The 22,077-nt window shown below is 33.2% G+C and overlaps 2 protein-coding genes across 2 annotated transcripts; one reads left to right on the top strand and one right to left on the bottom strand.

Annotated features, from left to right (window-relative positions):
• The first annotated feature begins 5,059 nt into the window (after positions 1 to 5,059).
• Positions 5,060 to 5,649, top strand: LOC131617815 (uncharacterized). The gene has a single exon (XM_058889067.1). It carries the CDS (start codon positions 5,095 to 5,097, stop codon positions 5,608 to 5,610), a length of 516 nt encoding a protein of 171 aa, XP_058745050.1. The 5' UTR covers positions 5,060 to 5,094; the 3' UTR covers positions 5,611 to 5,649.
• Positions 5,650 to 21,021: 15,372 nt separating this feature from the next.
• On the bottom strand, positions 21,022 to 21,640 carry LOC131619673 (uncharacterized). Its single transcript, XM_058890745.1, has one exon. The coding sequence runs from the start codon at positions 21,638 to 21,640 to the stop codon at positions 21,125 to 21,127; it is 516 nt and encodes a 171-aa protein (XP_058746728.1). The 3' UTR covers positions 21,022 to 21,124.
• Positions 21,641 to 22,077: the final 437 nt, after the last annotated feature.

Genomic DNA, 22,077 nt, shown 5'->3' with positions numbered 1-22,077 from the left:
AAATATATGATATTATTTATTTTGATTTCGGACCCAAGACAACCAATAAACGACATAAATGTTTATCTAAGTTCATTGGTTAAATGTTTAATATTTTTGTGGGAGGAAGGATTTGAAGTTGATAATGCATCTTAGGGTGAAAATTTTAAGATATGTGTAATATTGTTTTGCAAAATCAATGAATTTCCTGTCTATGGTAATTTTTTTTTTGCTACAAAATTAAGGGACATAAAGCGTGTCTTATATGTGAAACTGATACATGCCTCCGCTAACTAATAAAAAGGAAAAATACTGCTTTTCTTGGGCATCGGGAATTTCTAAGATCTAATCACCCATTTAGTAGATTACAGAAAGATTTTAATAGAGAAAAAGAGTTTGATATCACTCTAAAACCCTTAACCGAGGAGGAAATTTATCAAAGACAATAAAACCTTGATGTTGTCTTTAGAAAGAACAAAAAAAAAAGATGTCGGTGTTCTTTGATCTTCCATATTGGTCTAACCTCGATGTATGATATTGTCTTAATGTAATACACGTGGAAAAAAATGTGTGTGATACTGTAACTGGGACACATCTCAACATTCAAGGGAAAAAATGGTAAGAATGTATGTCTAACTATGGTGTAGATGGGTATAAGAAAAGGGTTAGCCCCAAAATAAATAGATAAAAGAACATATTTTCCCATAACTTATCACACTTTGTCTAGAAAATAAAAAAATTGCATGTGTTAGTAGGATATAAAACTTTCCCAAGGGTACACATCAAATGTCAAGAAACATGTACCAACGAAAGATCTCAAATTAATTGGATTAAAATCTCATGATTGTCATGTTTTGATATAACAACTTCTCCGAGAATCTCTTCATTGAATCTTGCCGAAAAATGTAAGGGAAACTATAACTAGATTGTGCTTATTTTCAATGCTAGATATACTGAAGTCATTGATCCAAAAAATTTTGATTAGTTGAAACATGAGGCTGAAATGATCTAGTGTTAATTAAAGATGTATTTCCCACCATCCATTTTTGACATTATAGTTCACTTAATTGCTCATCTAGTAAGGGAGATTAGATTTTATGGCCCAGTTTATTTAAGGTGGACATATCCAGTACATCGATACATGAAGATCTTTAAAAGGTATACGAATTACAATAAAAGACTTTCATTATTAATGGTTTGTGTTACCACCATGCAACGTTGTGTTGTATGTGATTGCACCATTTTTATTAGCCTTTTGCCTATTGTTTTTCTTATTTTTTGAGCTACATGGCTTATAATTTGTATCTTCCCTTGATACCAAAGACTCGCGAATAAGTGTAATGTCCTCTAGCACCACTTCGCTAAGCATTTCATCCTTTTTATTTGAATTTGCAATCATGGGATCCTCTAATAGTGCCACCTCTTTCTCAACCGACCTTTGCAAGACATCTTATCTGAACGAATATTTCATCATGGCATCTGAAGTGGAAAAATATTTTATGTTATTGATCCTTCTAACAATATATGGAGTATTGATCTCTAAGTTGGTGTTTAACAAATGAACACCGACCACTCACAAAAGAAGAATCATATGACGTATGTTTGTTCACGTTAGATAACTTGCTTCCTTGAGTTTTATGAGTTCAATTGAATCATTTATATAATAGATATTTGTTTTAAAAAATGAATGTGTATTTCTGAGTTACTCTAAACATAATTGATTAGTTTATTTGATGTAAATATGTATAATTTTTGTTTTGATCTTGCGGTCATTAAATATATGGTACAAAATGTGTCATTTAGGTTCTCTTTTACAAAAATACTGGTTATAATAAAAAATATGTTAAATTCCAATCGATGTGAAAAGTGATGGATATTCCCTCAATTATCCTCTCAATTGAGCGAAAAAGTTGTGCACTTTCTAGTTTTCTACATCGGTTAATGGTTCGAGAGAAAAAGTTGTGTAATTTTTACAATACCGTTCGTTATCTCGGACCTCCAACCGATGTAACAATCATTTTTCAATCGAGATAAAAGTGAATTTTTATAGTAATGATATATGACAAGATTTGATTCATTTATACTTTTAGTGAATAAATAAAATAATAAAAATTTAATTTAAATAGATCAGATTTGATTTAAGTTGATTTAAGTTGTGATCTATTATTTTCCTCGATAGAAGTGATATATGATGAGATAAAAGTAGAAATATTGACAAATTATTAGTAATTAGATCAATTAATCAATAATAATTAACAAACTTAATATATATAAAAATGAAGAACAAGCATAATAACTACCTATAGTATAGAGTATTAACAAACTTTATATTGCTAGTAGATTCCACAAAAATGCCTTGTGGGACTCATCTCAAGAACCATTTTGGGAATGGGGTTCAACACCCAAGATGCCATAGAAGTTTTAGAAAGGTTCATTGCTTTTGTCCAAAAAATTAAATAAAGGCTGAGGAATATATTCTTTTACCGACCTTATCATAAAACATCCACTAATACTCAAACTAATCATAATGTAATAAGTTTAATTTCAACTTGCAAATGTTATAATGTCACATTGTCCTAATATTTTTGTACCAAAACTTAACTAATCAAATCAATATGTTGTTTCTAATATGTCATACAGATTAATTTAATTAAATACTTTAGTGAACTCCAAAACAATGTCAAAAGAATGAAGAGAAGAAGTGTAGAAAATAAAATGGTTTTAGATAAATATCTGCAATGTTATTGATTTTGCTGACATTATTGATAACATATTTTATATCCTTCATAAAATAAAGTAACAAGTGGGTTTGCAAGTAGCAATTCTTATCCAAATTGGATTAAACTTTATGATATCATTGTATGATCAAATTGGTAAATATTAAATATATGTAGAAATATTTCAATCCATCAACAGCCTAGCTATCTACCTGCTCACCTGGTAGGTACCTCATAATTGACTTCATGTATGTATTACCATGTACAATGGTTTCAACACTCAACACCCACTTTTTCAACTCCCAACACTCCACATCATTTTCTCTTTCTTCCACCTAATAACTCAACACTCATTCAACTTTTACCCTCTCCAATGGTTTTTCACTCAACACCCTACCCCACCACTTTTTATTTTCATATTCTTATTTAAAATTTATTTTTATTTTTATGATTACATAAAATTACAATAAACACTAATAGAAAGACATAAAATTTTATGATTATTGGGATCCATTTCACTAAAAAAAGACACTTAACTTCAAAATAAACACTAATAGAAAGATAATAATAAGATTAAGATAGTGAAAAACTTGGTTTTTTTTTCTGTGTCCAAATCAAATGAATCAAGTCTCTATTTATAGAGGGAAAAAAAATCATGAATTTTGGTAAAAAAAAAATAAAAAAAAATTAATTTGCAACGAAATAATTGAGTTCAAAGTATTAAATGGATAAAAATCTGGCTAGCCAATCAAGCCCAGCCACGTGGCTCAACTTATCCCTTTTCTCTTTCTCTCTCCGCGTGGAATAATGCCCACTCTCACTGTCAGCGCGTGGCCCACACGCGCCTGTTTTGAGCCAACCAGACGCTGCCACATGCGCCCCTGCGTCAGTGTACATTGTGTTGAGTTTTCTCAACATCTCTCTCTCTTTCAACACACACTCAATACTACTCTAAACACCCATTGAAGGAGATTTTGCCATGTTGAGTTCAAATAAACCCACCCATTGCACATGGTCTTATGAGACAACATATAGCTTGTTGTTATCTAAATTCCACATGAAACAACACTTTTAACAATGTTATAAAAATATTTACGCTAACTCCTATACTAAATATTTATACCATATATACTATTTATTGTATTTATAGATGAATAATAAATTTTAATATTTTAATATATATATATATATATATATATATATATATATATATATATATATATATATATATATATATATATATATATAAAATTTATGAAATATAAAAAATTAATTAATGTAGTTGGTTAACATTAATATAAAAAGTAATTTAGTAACAAAATAAAGTTAGTTAATAAAAAATAAAAAATTGGTTGTTGAAGTGATGAAGTTAATTAATAAACGTTTAAATATTAAAAAATAATTTTTAAAACAAAATTAGTTAATGAAAAGTAAAATGTTAGATTAATAAAGTTATGATGTTAAGAAATTTGTTGGGTCTAACACAATTCTACAAAATCGGCTAGTAGGGTGAGGATTATCCCCACTTATTAGCACATGTTTAGCCCATATATTGTTTGATGTGGGACTCTTAACACACTCCCTCACGCTTCGGACTAGGCAATTGGAGCGTGGAAATAAATGGTGGGTGGTCCGATAGCGGAAACCATAATAGGTGGCCCACCGGATCTTAAACGAGGCTCTTGATACCATGTTAAGAAATGTGGTTGAGCCTAACACAATCCTACAAAACCGGCTAGTAAGCTGAGTATTGCCCCCACTTATTAGCACATGTTTAGGCCATATATTATCCGATGTGGGACTCTTATGCTCTATCATACTCTTTCAATGCTCTATCTCCGACCAATGTGGGACTTTAGGATCTTCCTAATAAAGTTGTTTAATAAATGTCTAAATATTTAAAATAATTTTTAGTAATTAAACAAAGTGGTTAATAATATAAAAAGTTGGTTAATTAAATTATAAAATTGATTAATCATATAATTTTATATCATATTCTTTAATTAAAATAAAAAATAAAAAGTAAAAAAATATTTTTTTTAAAATGTTTTGTTATAATATTTCATATTCACCGTATCAGTAAATAGTGAAATTAATATAATATAATATTAAAAAATAGTGTAAAAATACCATTTCACTTTAAAAATATGATAAGATATCAAAATATCGTATCTACAACAATAATGCTATCAACAAGTTTCACTAAGATATCAAAATATCATGTCTCCAACAATAATGCTACCAACAAGTTTCACTATTTGCCTCTCTTTTCACTTTTATGTCTTGTATATATATATGTCTACAACCCTACACTCATTCTCATGCTTACTCTTCTTTATCTTTTTTGTCATAACTTTTTTCACCTTTGTTTTCCTCTCTATCATCAATCATCAAAACCATGAACAAAGTTGATAAATCTCAAGTTATAGTTCTCTCTTTCCTAGCTTTTCTCCTTATGATCACATCCTTTTTACCTTCCTCTCTAAGACCTACTTACCTTTACTTAATCTTCAACATCCTTATCATTGCACTTGCTGCTCAAGCCGGACTTCTCACAGCCTTCTCTGATCCTTCACAAGACACAAAACATCATGTTTTTATGTCATCTACGCAGCAACATGCAATGCAAGAGCCAAAAGAGAAGGAAGCTTCAAGCATAAACAGTGCAAACTCTATCTCAAAAGAACAAAAAGTTAAGAAGGTTGTTTGTGTTGGTGAAAGTAAAGTTGATAAGGTGAAAAGATGTCCATCTATGCCAAGTCTTTTTTATATAGGAGATGAAGAAGATGATTTGGAAGTAGAAGATGAGATTTGTGGTGTTAATGGACAAGAACTTTTTGCAAAAGCTGAAGCTTTTATTGGAAATTTCTACAAGCAGTTGAAGATGCAAAGAGAAGAGTCTTGTGCTTCTTAGAAACCATATTTAAGAGTTATAGTTAGTTTTTTTTTTCTTTTTCTGAATGAATACTTTTCTAGTTCTGATGAGGATCCATTGTAAATATTTTGATCTAGAATTGGAGATAATGTAATGTTAGTTCTGTTTCCAATATTTAATTTTCATTATCAGATTATACTTTATGTTAATTAAAATGAGAATTTAATTGGAATATACCGACGGTGTAATCGTAACCGTCAAATTTTAAGATCTTAAATAATGTTTGACTTTTATTTTAATTATATATAAAGTAAGGAGAAAAAGAATATGCATATCAACCAATGATTATCATGTGTTCTGCAGTCATACTGAAAATTTTAAATAATTTATATGATATGGCAGAAACATTTTAAATAATTTATATGACATGACAGAATATTATATTCCAATTAGATGATAGTATAAAATTATTTTACACGTGCATGTCCATTAAACCCATAAAATAATAATTATGAATAGTTGGGATAGATTGACAGTGTAAAACTTTTTACACGGACAATACATAACAATTATATTTTAAATTTGATTTATTTTAACTTAATTGCCGAATTAAAAAACTAATTATATTTTATGCATGACTAGTTGCTGCAGCCTGCATAACTATCAAAATATTTGTCTTGAGCTTGTACATATTTTTGTTCCATATTTAATAATAAGCTTGTTTTTAAATATGATTATGAAAGATATTGATGCTACTTATTGTAACTTAGAGTAAACTATTAAAATACAAAATAATATTCGTTGTTGTTTTCTTGTGTTTCTTAAGTCATGCATGACTGATAAAGGACCAACTTGTGTTTATTATAATAAAAAGTATGTTGGATGTTTTTTTTAATCATAATCGAATGATTTTTAGTCAAAAACATGCATAGAATATTCGAAAGTGTTGGGATTTCATTTTCAGCGATCCACAATGTTAGATAGTCGATGGTGATAAATTTTATATTTTAATTTTTGTGTTAATATCTATTATCTCGTGTCAGGTAGAAAAAATATTTTTCATTGGATTTTGAATATTCTCTCTTTTTTTTTTTTTTGTGTTTCATTAAATTTAGTTATCAAAATATTTGATATGGCATTGACATACTGTATTTTTTATTATTTTAATTTCAAATTTAAAACATGTGGCATTTAAAATTTTATTAGTTGGAAATTAATTTTGATTAATCATTTTCTAGATACATTTCACTCCCTTGAACCCTAAATCCTTAGAAATTCACCTTTATCTTGCATTTTCTCCCCCCATTCAATAGGCAAAATTCCAAATTTCACCATTATTGGACCTTTAAAATACATTAATTAACGCATAACACAAAACACAAAACAAAAAACTGACTTCTAGCTTTCATGTTGAGTAAGTTGTCTTAAAATTTCTTCCCATGATTTCTTGTTACGAACAAATGTGCTTAAAACGTTTTGGTGTCATGGACTTAGGAGTTTTTGTCTTGGACTTTGTAGGTTTTGGATCAGTTGCATCATTAAGCTCATCAATAAGCTATTCAATTGAATCATCTATTTCAGGGTCATCAAACACATTTTGCTAACTGATTTCATTTGTTACACTTGTTCCTTGAGTAGCTACAAAACTCTTGGTTTTACTCATTGTTTTTGGAGTTTTTCTTTAATTTGCACCAAAATAAACGAATTCGTGCAATTAATCACAGAAAACAAGCTAGGATTGTTTACCAGTCTGTTTAAAATATCAAAACAATAATAATTTGCCTTTCTTTTCAAAGATTTAGGGTCATGTTCCTTGACATTTCTATTATGATCAAATTTATCACATTAGATACATCTATAAGATACATTAGACCTCCGCTATTTATATTATTTTTTGTAGTGACCAGACCTCCTCATCCTTGATCCTATTTCATCATGTTCTCTAAACCTTAACTTCTTTGGCCTATCTGGACCCTTCTTATAAGTTGGTGGTAGACACCCTTCAACATCAACATCGACCGCAGGTCTATACCATTGATGAAACTTACATTGTAATCATAACATATTTGATATCCCTCCCTCATATAACAAGAATCAACATATAATTCAAGGCTCGGGTTTTGATAATTCATAGAAGCCACAAAATGTCTACAAAGTACACCCACTAAAACCCAAAAATACCCTAAATAACTTTTTTACCCAAGATCAACAGTAACTTCTGTTGAATAAATGGTTAACTTGCCATATGTCACCCATACTCTATGGCCGCCATCGACAATTCAATAAAACATATTTAATAAGTCTTTTTCTAGGCATGGACATGACATTGTCTTTTCATTTATCAAGCTTAACTTAATTGATAACAAAGTTATTCATTAAACAGTTCTTAATCTACTCACACATTATCAAAATTGGTTTTGTCCATGCCTTGTCAAATTGAACTGTTGAAAGACCCACTAATGTTATTAACATTAAGACATCACACTTGGGATAAACCATAACTTGGTGTTTTTATTTTACAACATCCATGATAGATGAGTTGTCATAATCAAAAGGGAACTATGTGCTTGTAGGACTAATCAGAAAGTGACCAAAGCTCACAGATAAGCAAAATATGCCTAGCCTTGATAACATCATGGTTTTGATGGTGACAACTCCTGAATATGTAATATCCTTTGATGACAACAACAAGCAGGTGATAAAGTTGGTTCAAGCGGTCAAAGATGCACAAGAAATATAATTAAACCTTTCCTCTAAATAAAGTTGAAGGATGACTTGTGGTACAAACAATTGTTTATTTATGGTACCTAATCGATTAGGTGAGTTAATACTTGCCCATGTATTATTTCTTTTTTGAGGGATCCTTTGGCCTATATATAGAGGTCTTCCCCCCTCATTTCTCATCATCCAAAAAATGTGAGATATTTTACCTTCCTCTCTCTTATTTTTTCTCTAAAATATTTTTCATTTTCTCACACATCTTTAGCCACAATGCTTTAAGAATTATTTTTCCTTAGGAAGTGTTTGTTTATGTTTGAGCTAAACCTTTTAAGCTATTGATTTGAAAATATTTTGCAAAACAAATACATAAATAGGCAATAGAAAATCAAAGGAAAGAAAAGTACTGAAAAATAAAAGAGATAATGGAAGAGAAGAACACTAGAGAATTATACAAGTTTGGTCTAAGAATGACCTACTCCTGTCTCCAAGAATTATTCTTAAGAGTATCCACTAAACATGAGAGACTTTTGAAGGATGTGTCCACGAACCTACTTATACAAAGAAATGAAATTTTTAGGCTAACTTCTAACCAAACAACGAACAAAGCTTAGAGCAGTTAGTCTCCAAAACAAACAGAGATTTTCAAGGATAATCTTGAACTAAACTGGAAGTTTTGAGTTTTCTATCTTCCAAAACCAACTGAGGTTTTACACAGGTTGACCATGAACCATGACGATATTTTTACCGGGATGATCTCAAACCGACTAAGCTTTTATACCATGCTAAACTTAGAAACCAAGAGAGATTTTAATCGGATTGATCTCAAATTGATAGTTTTTCACCTAACTGGGCTCAAGAATCATTATGTAGATTTTACGAGCTGATCTTCACGAACAAAAAAAAGCTTCGTTACACGGTTACATCCATAAGCAAATGTATGTTGACCATCTTCCCGATTGTATAAAACACTCTTTACTCAAGTTTTCAAAATGAAAAGGGCTCTTTACGATTTGAAACAAGATCCTAAGCTTGGTTAGTTTAATAAATTTTCTACTTGAAAATAAGTTTTTAAGAAGGAAGGATGATACAACTCTGTTTCAAACTGAGCACATTTTTTCTTCTTTTTTTTCTTTTGTATGTTTTTGTCGATTCGGTGCTACTAACGAATTCTTGTGCAAGGGCATTTATGATACTATATTGGATTACAAATTCATCGATCATATGAATTCTTCATTAAATAGCTTAACCTAAAGAATGTACAAAGAAATCTAAAGCTCTACATTAATAAAGAAAAAGGAATGTTTCATAGCTTTGAAGGAGTCTTCCTTGCAGATTCAATAAAGTTGTGCAAAGCATGTGTATACATTGGGTATACAAAAAGAAGTGGTTATGTGGTGGCGTTTATCAATCTTGATGTTTTTTATCAAGACATTGAAGGTGTCTTTTAACGAATGTGATCAAGGTAATGACGGATGTGTTTAAAGTGTTGACGTTGATAGTATTGCTCATCGAATGGGATCATGAAACCTCTTAGAAGGTTGAGTTGATAAATTTATTATGAGTCTTGTATTTGAACCAACTTTCATATCAAACAACTTTTTGCTTTATTGTTGAGTTTCTTTTTTTTTTCTTTTCTTTTTTCGTTGTTTTAACTTTTTGTCACTTTAATATCTTTCCCAAAATTTTGTGTTTGATGACAAGAGGGGAGAAAAGTATTTAATGTTACATATTTGTAAATGTTAAACTCTTGTAAAATAAATTGTTCTATATTTTTTTAGGGGTGTTCATTGGTTTGGGTAAATCTGAACCAAACCATAGTGTTTGGGTTGGATATTTTTTCAGTTCGGGCAAGAACTGAACCAAACCAATGAAATCCAATGACAATTGGTTCGGTATCGAATTTTCAATTTTCTACCCGCAAGTCCAACTCAAACCAACCATAATTAATTATCACGAAAATTACTATCAAGTATTCAACTTCGATAAGAAAAAAAGTGAAACGTCGTATGTGGACAAATTATGATATTTTAATTTGTTATTAAAAAATTCTTAGTGTAATATGGTCACTGAGCATAGAGTTATGAAACACATTCATTATCATACTAACTCAAATGATAAGTTATAGATTCAAAAGTCTTAATGTTAGATATTTATCTTATTAGATATTTTTGAATCTATTAAAGAAAAATTGTTAGTCTAATATTTACAATTGAACACTATTTATACAAAAATAATTATATTATTATGAAAAATTAATTTTTATAAATAAGTTACACTACAACGAGGAAGGGCTACTAAAGCGCTTTTTTTGGCCTTTAACAGCGCTTTAAAGCGCTGCCAAAGCCAGCGCTGGCATAGGCTACGAAAGCGCTTTTAAAAGCGCTCTGGTAGGCCCCCCTATAAGAGCGCTTTTCTGGAAAAAGCGCTCTTGTAGGCCCCCCTTTAAGAGCGCTTTTCAGGAAAAAGCGCTCTGGTAGGCCCCCCTTTAAGTGCGCTTTTTCCAGAAAAGCGCTGTGATAGGCCCACCTGTGAGAGAAAAAATTAAAAAAAAAACGCAACATACTAAAGCGCTTCTGTAAAAGCGCTCTTATAGGGTGGGCTTTAAGAGCGCTTTTTCCAGAAAAAGCGCTCTGATAGCCCCCCCTATAAGAGCGCTTTTACAAAAGCGCTTTAGTATGTTGTTTTTTTTTTTTTTTTTGCTTTTTTAGTAATCTTTGGCAGCGCTTTTAAAAAGAAGCGCTTTAGTATGTTGGCCTTTAAGAGCGCTTTTTTAAAAAGCGCTTTAGTAGCTAATTGAGGTATTTTAATGTGCAGCCTGTAATTTAATCCTCCCAGTCGACCTGTAATATTTTCGACCTGTAATATGTTTTCAGCCTGTAATATTTTCGACCTGTAATTTATTTTCGACGATATTATTTCAGCCATCGGTAAGACAATATATATATATATATACTAATATAATACCATTATAATATCCAATATTATATATATATACATCATTACAACATCAATAATATTATAGTACTTCAATTCGACACAAATCCTACATGAAAAAGCGCTTAATATAAAAATGACACAAATCCTCTTTTATTTCTTCCAACTTAAGTCTCGGGTATCCAGTGGCACGGAATTCGTCAAGGTACTACAAAACAAAAACAAAATATGAATGATACATTTAGTTAAATGTAATAAATTATATGAAATTATCTTAAGTTATAAATTCATACCGTGATCGGAATCTCTAATTGATTTGCCTGAAGGATTTCTTTCATAAACCTCAATACAAAGTATCCGCAATCGTAACTGTTTTTCTGTTGCGGGCACTACATAGAAAAACAAATAAGATTCTATAGTTGTGCATTGTTTTATCAAGTAGCATAAATATATTATAAGCAACATTGTGAAAAATAATGTACCTGCACTTGGATCCAAGTAATGTTGCTAGATTTAGTTCGGGATACCTGTGCGTCCCGTTGACTTCGGAACACTTGTATTGATCTAATTAACAAATATATAAAAGCATATGTTTAGATCAATCCCACAAATAAGTAAATATATATATATAAATATACACGAATATATATTTAGAACGATCCCACTTACAAATCAACGATGTCCTTCATGGCCGGATAATTGGTCCATTCACCATTTACCGAATTCAGATAATACACGACTTCCCTTATAGGGTTGATAGCAAGCAGCAACCAGTGTGCTCTATAAATAAAAACAATAGGTTATATGAAAATTTTGCTATACACAAAAGAAACAGAGATTAGATGAACAAAGAATGAGAAACTAACCCTACTGGTCGGGTATTATACGCCCAAAGATGCAGACATTCTGTATTGCCGGTGGACATGAATCTATCTACTAAGCACTGTCTAACTGATTCCGGTTCCGAATCAATTGCCATTCCGCTGCAGTGGGCGGAAGACACGAAACGGAATCTGTTAGACAACGGAGTCCCGCGCAACACTCTGTCATACAACAACCTTAAATAAAAACATAATAAACATTAGATTATTTTCATTGAAATGTGTAAATAAATTATATTGTGGGACTAATTAAATAATATATCGGATGAGGGAATATTACCGAATGTATGAGTGCATGTTATTGACGCCTAGTTGATCATGCTTAAAAATCTCCTCCAAGTCATCAAGTGTAATAAGTGACTTGAATTCAATACCGAAGACACTCTCATCCATAACGATTTCACGTAAAGCACCATCCGTCAAATCGGACATATCAACCATTGTTGCGAGCGTCGACCGGTACCGAGGCACAAAAGCACCGCCTTTTTTTCCCGCTGGCTTCGGAGGACCAGTGGGTGGTACGGTACGAACTTGCTGCGTCACTTGTTGTGACTCTCGAGCGGATGCCTAAAAATCATATAAGTTATGTAAAATATAAAATCATGCAGATTTAGATTCAGATTAATTATTAACACTTTAAATGTACCTCTTTTAGTGATGCAACGGACTCCTCCTCCTGTAAAATCCCTTTACCCTTAACTGTGGGTTTTATAGGAGCAGTCTAAAATTAAAATGTAAAAAATAATTAATAAACGGTTTAGAATTGACATTCGAAAACTAAATGATTCATAATCGTTTTCAATATACCTCATCACTAATGGTAATGAGCTCCGAGGGCCATGCAACAAATGATCCTATTGCATCTCGCAGCAATGTCGTCTCTGAGACCATGTCAGGTACCGGTAGCATCGCATCATGATCTACTACAACATCCACCGATACTTTCAGGTGTCCATCCGGGAGCGGTCTATGGTGAAGTAAATCTCCCAAAGTGTTGTGCACTTTTCCCTTGCCAACTAGTCGATAACTCGGTTCCGATAAGTATAGTTGGCAAGATGAAATGCCCTAAACCAATAGTAAATATAAAGTCATTATCATTAATAAAATAGAACAATTTAAAAGGAAAAAAAATTATAATTACCTCGGGAAATTTCCTTTGATAGTTGATACTAGCCTTATCACTAGTTTCTTTCACCGATGAAGTGTTGCACTTTTCTCTCATATACGCCTCTTTATCTCTTTGCAATTCAGAGACTTGTGCTTGCAATTCCGCCAAGCGTGCATATCCCAAACGCCCTTTTTTGTATGGATATGCGGGTTTGGATGCTCTCGCACTATTCTTGGCACTCCTTTTCCGAAAATCTTCATCTCTTTGCTCTACAAACTTAGCCCAATCTTCTTCACCAATGAAGATCTCATACTTTTTTGGCCGTCCCGGTGCCTCTTCAAGAAAGTTTCCATCTTTATCCTTAAGATAAGTGTTTGTCAAAAAAGCTTTCCACCCTCTATATCTTTTGCCGGCCAAACCAAGTATGTAGCGTCTACGATCATCTGGTATCTCAAAAGTCCTCTGCAAAAAAACATACGCATAGTGTGTTAGTATAAGTAATTTAAACAATTTATCGTCAAGATAATAACAACAATTAACCATATATGATATATACCTGAAGCTCGTCCCAAATCGCGTCTTTTTTCTCATCCAAGTCTTTGCTTTTCATATTCCATCTAGCTACGGAGACCGGAATATGCATACGAACAAGTGTACCAATATAACTTGTCAACTTTGCAGAATTAGGACCAATTGCTTGTTTATCAGAATTCCATTCCAATCGGTATACTAATCCTTGGTCTCTATGTCGAACGATTCCCTTCATGATAGTGATGCCTCGTGCAACTTCTTTTGCTTCAGTATCAGGTGGAGCATTTGTATCCGTGGCATCTCTTTCTTGAGCATCTCTTTCTTGTGAGTTTTCAGGTGGAGCATCTCTATCCGGAGCCATTTAACCTGTATCAAACAAACTAAAGCACATTAGTACACTATTAATAAGCTAACAATCTATACAAGTAAAATGGAAGTCAAACCATGCATGTACAAGTAAATCGGAAACGAAATCGGTACAAATCAAAATAAGCGTCAACAAATAAAGTTGTCGGAATTGAACGAAATTTACATGGCTATGGTAAAACGTCCCCACGGACTCAAAAATAAAGTCGGTTTTCCGAAATTCAGACCCTAAGCCCGACTTTTGATTACGGGCAGAAGCAAAACCGATAAAAAAACAGTCCCGAAATGAACATATAAGTGCATGAGCAGCTCCGGAATCGTCAAAATAGTATAGTTACATGTAAAGAAGTCGACAAACGGATACATGGTTCAAAAGTTATGTACAAAACGAGAATATGCACCAAAATTGAATAAGTACTATACTATTGATTAAAACAATCGGTACAAATTGAATAAAACAAATTAGTCGGAATATGTATACTATTACCTTTATCACTAACGTCTCTTTCTTTTCTTGGTAGGATTGTGTTCTACGCGTCTCTTAACAACGCGGACGGTTGGATTGATCCAAATACCCTCATTATGATCATTTCTAGTACAAGATTCATTCTCATTTTGATCGTTTCTTGTACAAGATTCAATGCCAACACCAATATCACCTTGATCTTCAATGTTTTCATCTACTATTTTGTTAGATAAAAGCACTATAGACCATTTCGTACTTGTCGGATCATTGACATAGAACACTTGTTTAGCTTGAGAGGCTAAAATGAAAGGCTCATCTTTGTACCCTACCCTATTGAGATCCACTTGCAAAAATCCTGACTTATCCATTCGTATGCCACTATTATTTTCAACCCACTTGCAACCAAATACAGGAATCTGAAACTTCGCGTAATCAAACACCAAAATGCGCTCGATAACCCCAAAATATGACAAATTTGCAAATTTCGGATTTAAGTCATTCGCACTTGATATGTGCATTGCTTCAGCTACCAAGGTAACACCACTATTTTGCATAGTACTTTTATCATCCTGTTCTTTGGTATAAAATGTGTATCCATTAATAGCGTATGCGCTATAAGAAAGCACAATTACAGTTGGACCATAGGCTAAACATCTCAACCTTTCTGTTACTGAAGCAGGATCTGAACGATACTTTGAATAAATATGATCCCTAAACCACGGAATGAAACTTCGATTGTGCTCTCGTACTATCCAGTTCTCATTTCTATTTGGATTTAAATCTCGGAGAACAACCTTGTGCATTTCAACATACGGCTCAACCTCAATCTCATTGTGCAGAACATACAAGTGCGCTTGATCCCGTTCGACCATTGATACTGTCACAACTTTATTTCCAATTAGCCTTTTTCCTTCTTTTTTTCGACAATATGAGATTTGGGGAGTCCAATTGATTGAACATTTGACAGATATTCAGTACAAAACTCAACCGCTTCTTCAACAACGTATCGTTCGGCAATACAACCCTCCGGTCGACTTCTGTTTTTCACGTACCCTTTTAATATTTTCATATAACGTTCAGCAGGGTACATCCATCTCATATAAGCTGGTCCGCACAATTGTGTCTCTTTCACAAGATGAACGACTAGATGAACCATTATGTCAAAAAACGAGGGAGGAAAATACATTTCAAGATCACATAAAGTAACAACTATCTCTTTTTGCAATGTTGGTAAGATCGCGGGATCGACCACCTTACTGCAAATTGACCTGAAGAAGAAACACAGCTTAGTTATTGCGCTTCTTACTTTTTCTGGCAGAATAGAACGTATACCTATTGGTAAAAAATGTTCCATTATAACATGACAATCATGCGTCTTCAAACTCTTTAACTTGAGGTCTTTCATGGACACAAGTCTTCTAATATCTGAAGAGTAGCCTTCTGGAACTTTAACTTCACTGAGGAACTTACACAATGTTTTCTTCTCCTTTCTAGATAGAGTGTAAACAGCAGGTGGCAGATATGTTCGTCTTCCTTTCGTCACGGGTCTCAATTCAGTTCTCATCCCCATGTTTGCCATGTCATTCCTTATGTTAACGCCATCCTTAGACTTTCCTGGTATATTGAGTAACGTACCTATAACGCTGTCAAATACATTTTTTTCAATATGCATAACATCCAGGAAATGTCTTACGTACAACGACTTCCAATATGGAAGTTCAAAAAAAATGGACTTCTTCTTCCACCCACCCTTGACAAGTGAATGTGCAAAAGGCTTGCCAAACTGAGTGCTCACATCTTTCACCTTTTCAAAAATTTGATCACCTGACAAAAAAGGCGGGGCTGTACCATGTTCGGCCTTTCCGTTGAATGCTTTTCTCCACCCACGGTAGTGATGATTAGAATTTAAGAATCTACGATGACCGAGAAAGACATTCTTCTGACAAAGATCCAATCGTGTCGTATCGGTTTCATCTTCACAAACGGGACACGCCTTTTGACCTTTATTGCTGTACCCGGATAGATTTCCGTATGCTGGAAAATCATTAATTGTTCCAAACAACATCGCCCTCAAGTTGAAACTTTCCTTCCTATACCCATCGTAAACCTCCACACCGTTGTCCCACAAAAACTTTAAATCTTCGATTAACGGTGCCAAGTATACGTCTATGTCATTTCCTGGTTGTTTAGGCCCAGAAATTAGCATTGATAACATCATGTACTTACGCTTCATACATAGCCACGGAGGTAGGTTATAGATCATAAGAATCACAGGCCATGTGCTATGCGAGATACTTTGAATACCATGCGGGTTCATTCCATCAGTAGACAATGACAATCGAAGGTTTCTTGCTTCTTTTGCAAATTCAGGATAATCAGTATCAACTTTCATCCATTGTGGTGAGTCTGCCGGATGTCGCAACTTTCCATCAATAATTCTTTCATCTGCATGCCAAGTCAAGTGTCTTGAATCGGTCTCACTACGATACATGCGTCTAAATCTCGGAATTATAGGAAAATACCATAAGACTTTAGCAGGAGACAACTTTTTCTTATATCGAGGGGCACCACATTTAGGACACTCATTCAACGCTGCATACTCGTTTCGAAACAAAACGCAATCGTTTGGACATGCATGTATCTTATCATAGCTCATGCCAATAGAGGACAACATCTTTTTGGCTTCATACGTTCGATTGGGAAGAACATTATCCTCTGGTAGCATATCTTTCATAAGGGCTAATAACTCTGTGAAACTTTTATCCGACCATCCATTGTCCGCCTTTAAGTTGTACAACTTTAACACCGCAGACAATCTTGTGAATTTTGAACAACCATCATACAACGGTTTCTCTGCATCGCTTACCAACCTCTCAAACATTTTGGGACAATCCGCAAGATCTTCTTCAAGCGCTTCTGCAATCTCTTCGACTCGATCGCAATCGTATGTGTCTGTGCAATCGTCGTTTGAAGCATACTTCCTATTACAACTCGACCCAGCATTCCTGTTACTTTTCTCACCATGCATTGTCCAACATGTATAACTTCTATCAATTCCAAACCGTAGTAAATGGGATCCCAACTGTTTCCCGTCAACCTTATCCCCATAACAGCAACCCAAGCAAGGACACGGCATTCGAAGCGGGTCTTCGGAGTGCTTAACCGCAAACTCAACGAATTCCCATACCCCTTTCTCGTACTCTTTCGACAATCGGTTTGATCTCATCCATGTCTTATCCATGACTTAATTAAGCTAAACAAATGCTTCTTGGTTTCTCTATCAGGTACTAAGGAATTCTGTCAAGATAATAAATAGCTATCATCATAATAGAATACCTAATCAGAATACCTAATCAGAATACCCGATTTCTTAAAGAAGACCTTACCTTATTTCAAGGTAATATAAGTCCACAAACCAAAAAAATGGTTGAGAGACACTAAATTGATATTAAATAGAACCATAAACAATAAACTATAAGCAGAAAATAACAAACTATAAGCAAGAAGAAAGGGATAGTAACCTGAGTTAGACTTGATGTGGGAGATGGGTAGGTTTGAATCGGCGTTGTACAAGTAGAAACCAGAGACTTCAAAGTAACTGTAAAATTAAACACACACGCACGATGCAGTTAAATACAAATATCATAAAAGTGAAGGAACTATATGCAATCTGTAGCACAAACTACTATGATTTTAGAAGTAGAAACCATAGACTTCAAAGTAACTATAAAAGTACACTTAATAGAATAATAATAAACCCACAACCAAATAACCATCCATAAACCCATGAAATTGCCTTACTATAATTTCACCATTACTATAATAACCTTTAACCTTCATCACCATTGACATAAACTACACAAATGCATCACAAAACTATAACTCACATCATCACTAAATAACAAAAACAAAAACAAAAACAAAACTAGAACTCACATCATCATCAACAGAAGCAATCTAGTTATAATTACAAATTAAAAAAAATAAAAACCTATCTTTTGAAGTTTATGTCACTTAATATTTATTTATTTAACATATGTTATAACCATATATGTAGTATCACCGTACAAATATTTTAAAATAGAACTTTCACAGAAGTCGATGATGTTTATTGTCTCTGTTTTCATTTTTTGAGATACCTTAATTTAGGCAGCAACAGCAAGTAGTTTTGTATTCAAAAACTCAGTTACATTTCTAAATGAAATGTGGTAAGAGTGGAAGAAAATGTCCAAGAGTAGCAACACTTTAGTTCAAAATTATGTATCAATCAGTAAGTGTGTTGCTTTCTAGCATTTTAAGACATTATATTTCTCTTAATTTTTCTATTGATATCCATAACAGAAGAATGTATCACTGACTTCATTACTGTCTTCAAACCAGACCAGAAATTTCATTTGCAATTACAAGTTCTAAAATCCTAAAATCCCTAAATTCCTAAAATCCCTAAACAGAAATTGCCTAAACCAGACCAGAATAGTGGGAAGATTTTACCTGAACAGAAGCAGCAAGAAGATGTTGATTTTGACCAAGAAAACCCTAAAATCCCACCCAAAGAACGGCGGCGGCAGCGGCGGCGGCGGCGGTGGCCTGAAGGTGAGAAGACGACGGAGAGTGGTTGAGAAGCGCTGTCAGTGGTTCAGACGTGTTTTAGAGCGTGAGAGGAAGAAGAAGAACTTTCAGAGCGTGAGAGGAAGAAGAAGAACTTTCAGAATGTTTCTGGAAATTAAAATAAAAGAGCGTGTTTTAGTTTTAAAAATATTTAATGAGGGCTACAAGAGCGCTTTTCAGAAGCGCTTTCATAGGCCACTCTATACCAGCGCTTTCTCTTTAAAAGCGCTTTCGTAACCCCCCCCCCCCTTTAAGAGCGCTTTCAAAAGCGCTTTCATACCCCACCCTTTAAGAGCGCTTTTGGAAAGCGCTTTCATAGCCACCTCCTATAAGAGCGCTTTTGAAAAGCGCTTTCATTGCCCCCCCTTTAAGAGCGCTTTTCTAGCGTGTTTTTTTATTTTGTTTTTAACCAAACCTACGAAAGCGCTTTTGTGAATAAGCGCTGTTGTAGGTGCGCTTTTAAAAGCCAATTTTGGCGTAGTGTTATTTTTTTCAAATATTCTTGCATTATTTTATCTACCTGATCAATCCAACCCAAACCAAATTGTTGTTTTTTGGTTCGGTTTGGTTTGGGCATTATTGCAAAAATTGGCAAATCCAATCCAAATCAATCCATTTAATTTTAATCGGTTTGGATATCGAATTCTCTCAAAACCGAATCAAACCGGCCCGCAAACACCCCTAATATTTTTGTCACAATTAAAATGTCATTAGCCTGCAAATGACTCCCAAAACTTCACCAAATAGCTAAGTATAATATTTTGTTTGATGAGTATTAGTATAGTTAGTAATTTTTAGTAGAAAATTAAACACCCTCCTCCTTAATTATCACTATATACTACCAAAAAAAATGCTCTACAGCGACGTGGATGCCACGCCGCAATGTTAAAAATCACGTCACAATCAAACAATAGCGACGTGGGCTGCTATGTCGCAGGAGCACGTTTAACTTACCTTTGATATACTGATGTAACTTACCTTTGATATAAAAATATGTGAAATTTGTGAAAAATATTTGGGATTGAAAGGTATGAAGATTGAATTGGTATGCAATTGAGGATTTTGTGGGAGGAAGGTTACTGGTTTTTTTGTTTTGGGAGAGAAACGCAGATAAATCCTGATGAGTGCTAGTGGAGTGAAGTGAATGGCGTAAATAAATACACAAAGTAGTGACGTGAGAATCACGTCGCTATTTGCCATGTGAGACTCATGTCGCAACATGACAACGGTAACATTTAATTAATGTCTCTGCCTGCAATGCTGTCACCCAGTCACTTCAGTGTAACGTTGTGTTTTGCTTCTAAATGTTGCGACGTGTTTGTAACGTCACAACCAATTTTTTTAAAATTTGAATCTTCCCTTATGTGAATGTTATAGCTTTTTATATTTTAATTTATAAACTTAATGTAGCGATGTGTATCCCACGTCGCAACTTTTTTCACATACCCCAATGTCTGACTTCTAATTACTTTATGGCTATAAAGTTATTTAAAATTTAAAAACACGTTCCGAAGTGTTTTTCACGTCGCTACTGGAAATAATCAGCCACGTGTTTTCCACGTCGCTAAAATATGTAGCTGGGGAGATGATATCTTGTAGTGATACTCTAGCAACTAAGTCAAAGTTATAACTCCCCATAGTAAAACAAAACAAGATTATGAGTTTCACCTAATTAAATAAATAATTTTTTCTGTCTATATATAAATATAGTTTAAACATGTCTCCAAGAAAGTAAGTGCAATTTTTCAATATTCTTTTAATTAAAACAAACTTCATAATATGATAATAGAAAATTGAATATTTGCAAACAGAACTAACATAACATAACCTCTATTTCCAGATCAAAATCTGTACAATGGATCCTCACAACTAGACAATTATTTATTCCTCAGAAAGATAAAAAAAAAAAAAACTAACTATAACTCTTAAATATGCTTTCTAAGAAGCACAAGACTCTTCTCTTTGCATCTTCAACTGTTTGTAGAAATTTCCAATAAAAGTTTCAGCTTTTGCAAAAAGTTCTTGTCCATTAACACCACAAATCTCATCTTCTACTTCCAAATCATCTTCTTCATCTCCTATATAAAAAAGACTTGGCATAGATGGACATCTTTTCACCTTATCAACTTTACTTTCACCAACACAAACAACCTTCTTGACTTTTTGTTCTTCAGAGATAGAGTTTGCACTGTTTATGCATGAAGCTTCCTTCTCTTTTGGTTCTTGCATTGTATGTTGCCATGCAGAAGACACAAAAACATGATGTTTTGTATCTTGTGAAGGCTCAGAGAAGGCTGAGAGAAGTCCGGCTTGAGCAGCAAGTGCAATGATAAGGATGTTGAAGATTAAGTAAAGGTAAGTAGGTCTTAGAGAGGAAGGTAAAAAGGATGTGATCATAAGTAGAATAGCAAGGAAAAAGAGAACTATAGTTTGAGATTTATCAACTTTGTTCATGGTTTTGATGATTGATGATAGAGAGGAAAACAAAGGTGAAAGAAGTTGGGTAGGAAGAATAAGCATGAGAATGAGTGTGAGGCTGTAGACATATATATATATATATATATATATATATATAGGGAATGTATCAAGTAGAGGGTTTTTAAATAAGAGATAAGAGCATTCAATGCTAACCATTTGATTAATCAAGAGAGAGAAATAATAATTATATTAATATTTTAATAAATAATTTAATTTCTCTCTCTTGATTAATCCAATAGTTAGGATTGAATGCTCTTATTTCTTATTTAAAAATTCCTCCTACTTGATACATCCCCTATATATATATATATATATATATATATATATATATATATATATATATATATATATATATATATATATATATACACACAAGACATAAAGGCGAAAAGAGAGACAAATAGTGGAACTTG

This window comes from Vicia villosa, linkage group LG7 (assembly GCF_029867415.1).
Source record: "Vicia villosa cultivar HV-30 ecotype Madison, WI linkage group LG7, Vvil1.0, whole genome shotgun sequence".
Taxonomy (NCBI): domain Eukaryota; kingdom Viridiplantae; phylum Streptophyta; class Magnoliopsida; order Fabales; family Fabaceae; genus Vicia; species Vicia villosa.
This window is presented reverse-complemented; position numbering and strand designations above follow the sequence as displayed.

Coding starts and splice junctions, on each gene's coding strand:
- LOC131617815 (XM_058889067.1), top strand. CDS start 5,095: ATGAACAAAGTTGATAAATCTCAAGTTATAGTTCTCTCTTTCCTAGCT.
- LOC131619673 (XM_058890745.1), bottom strand. CDS start 21,640: ATGAACAAAGTTGATAAATCTCAAACTATAGTTCTCTTTTTCCTTGCT.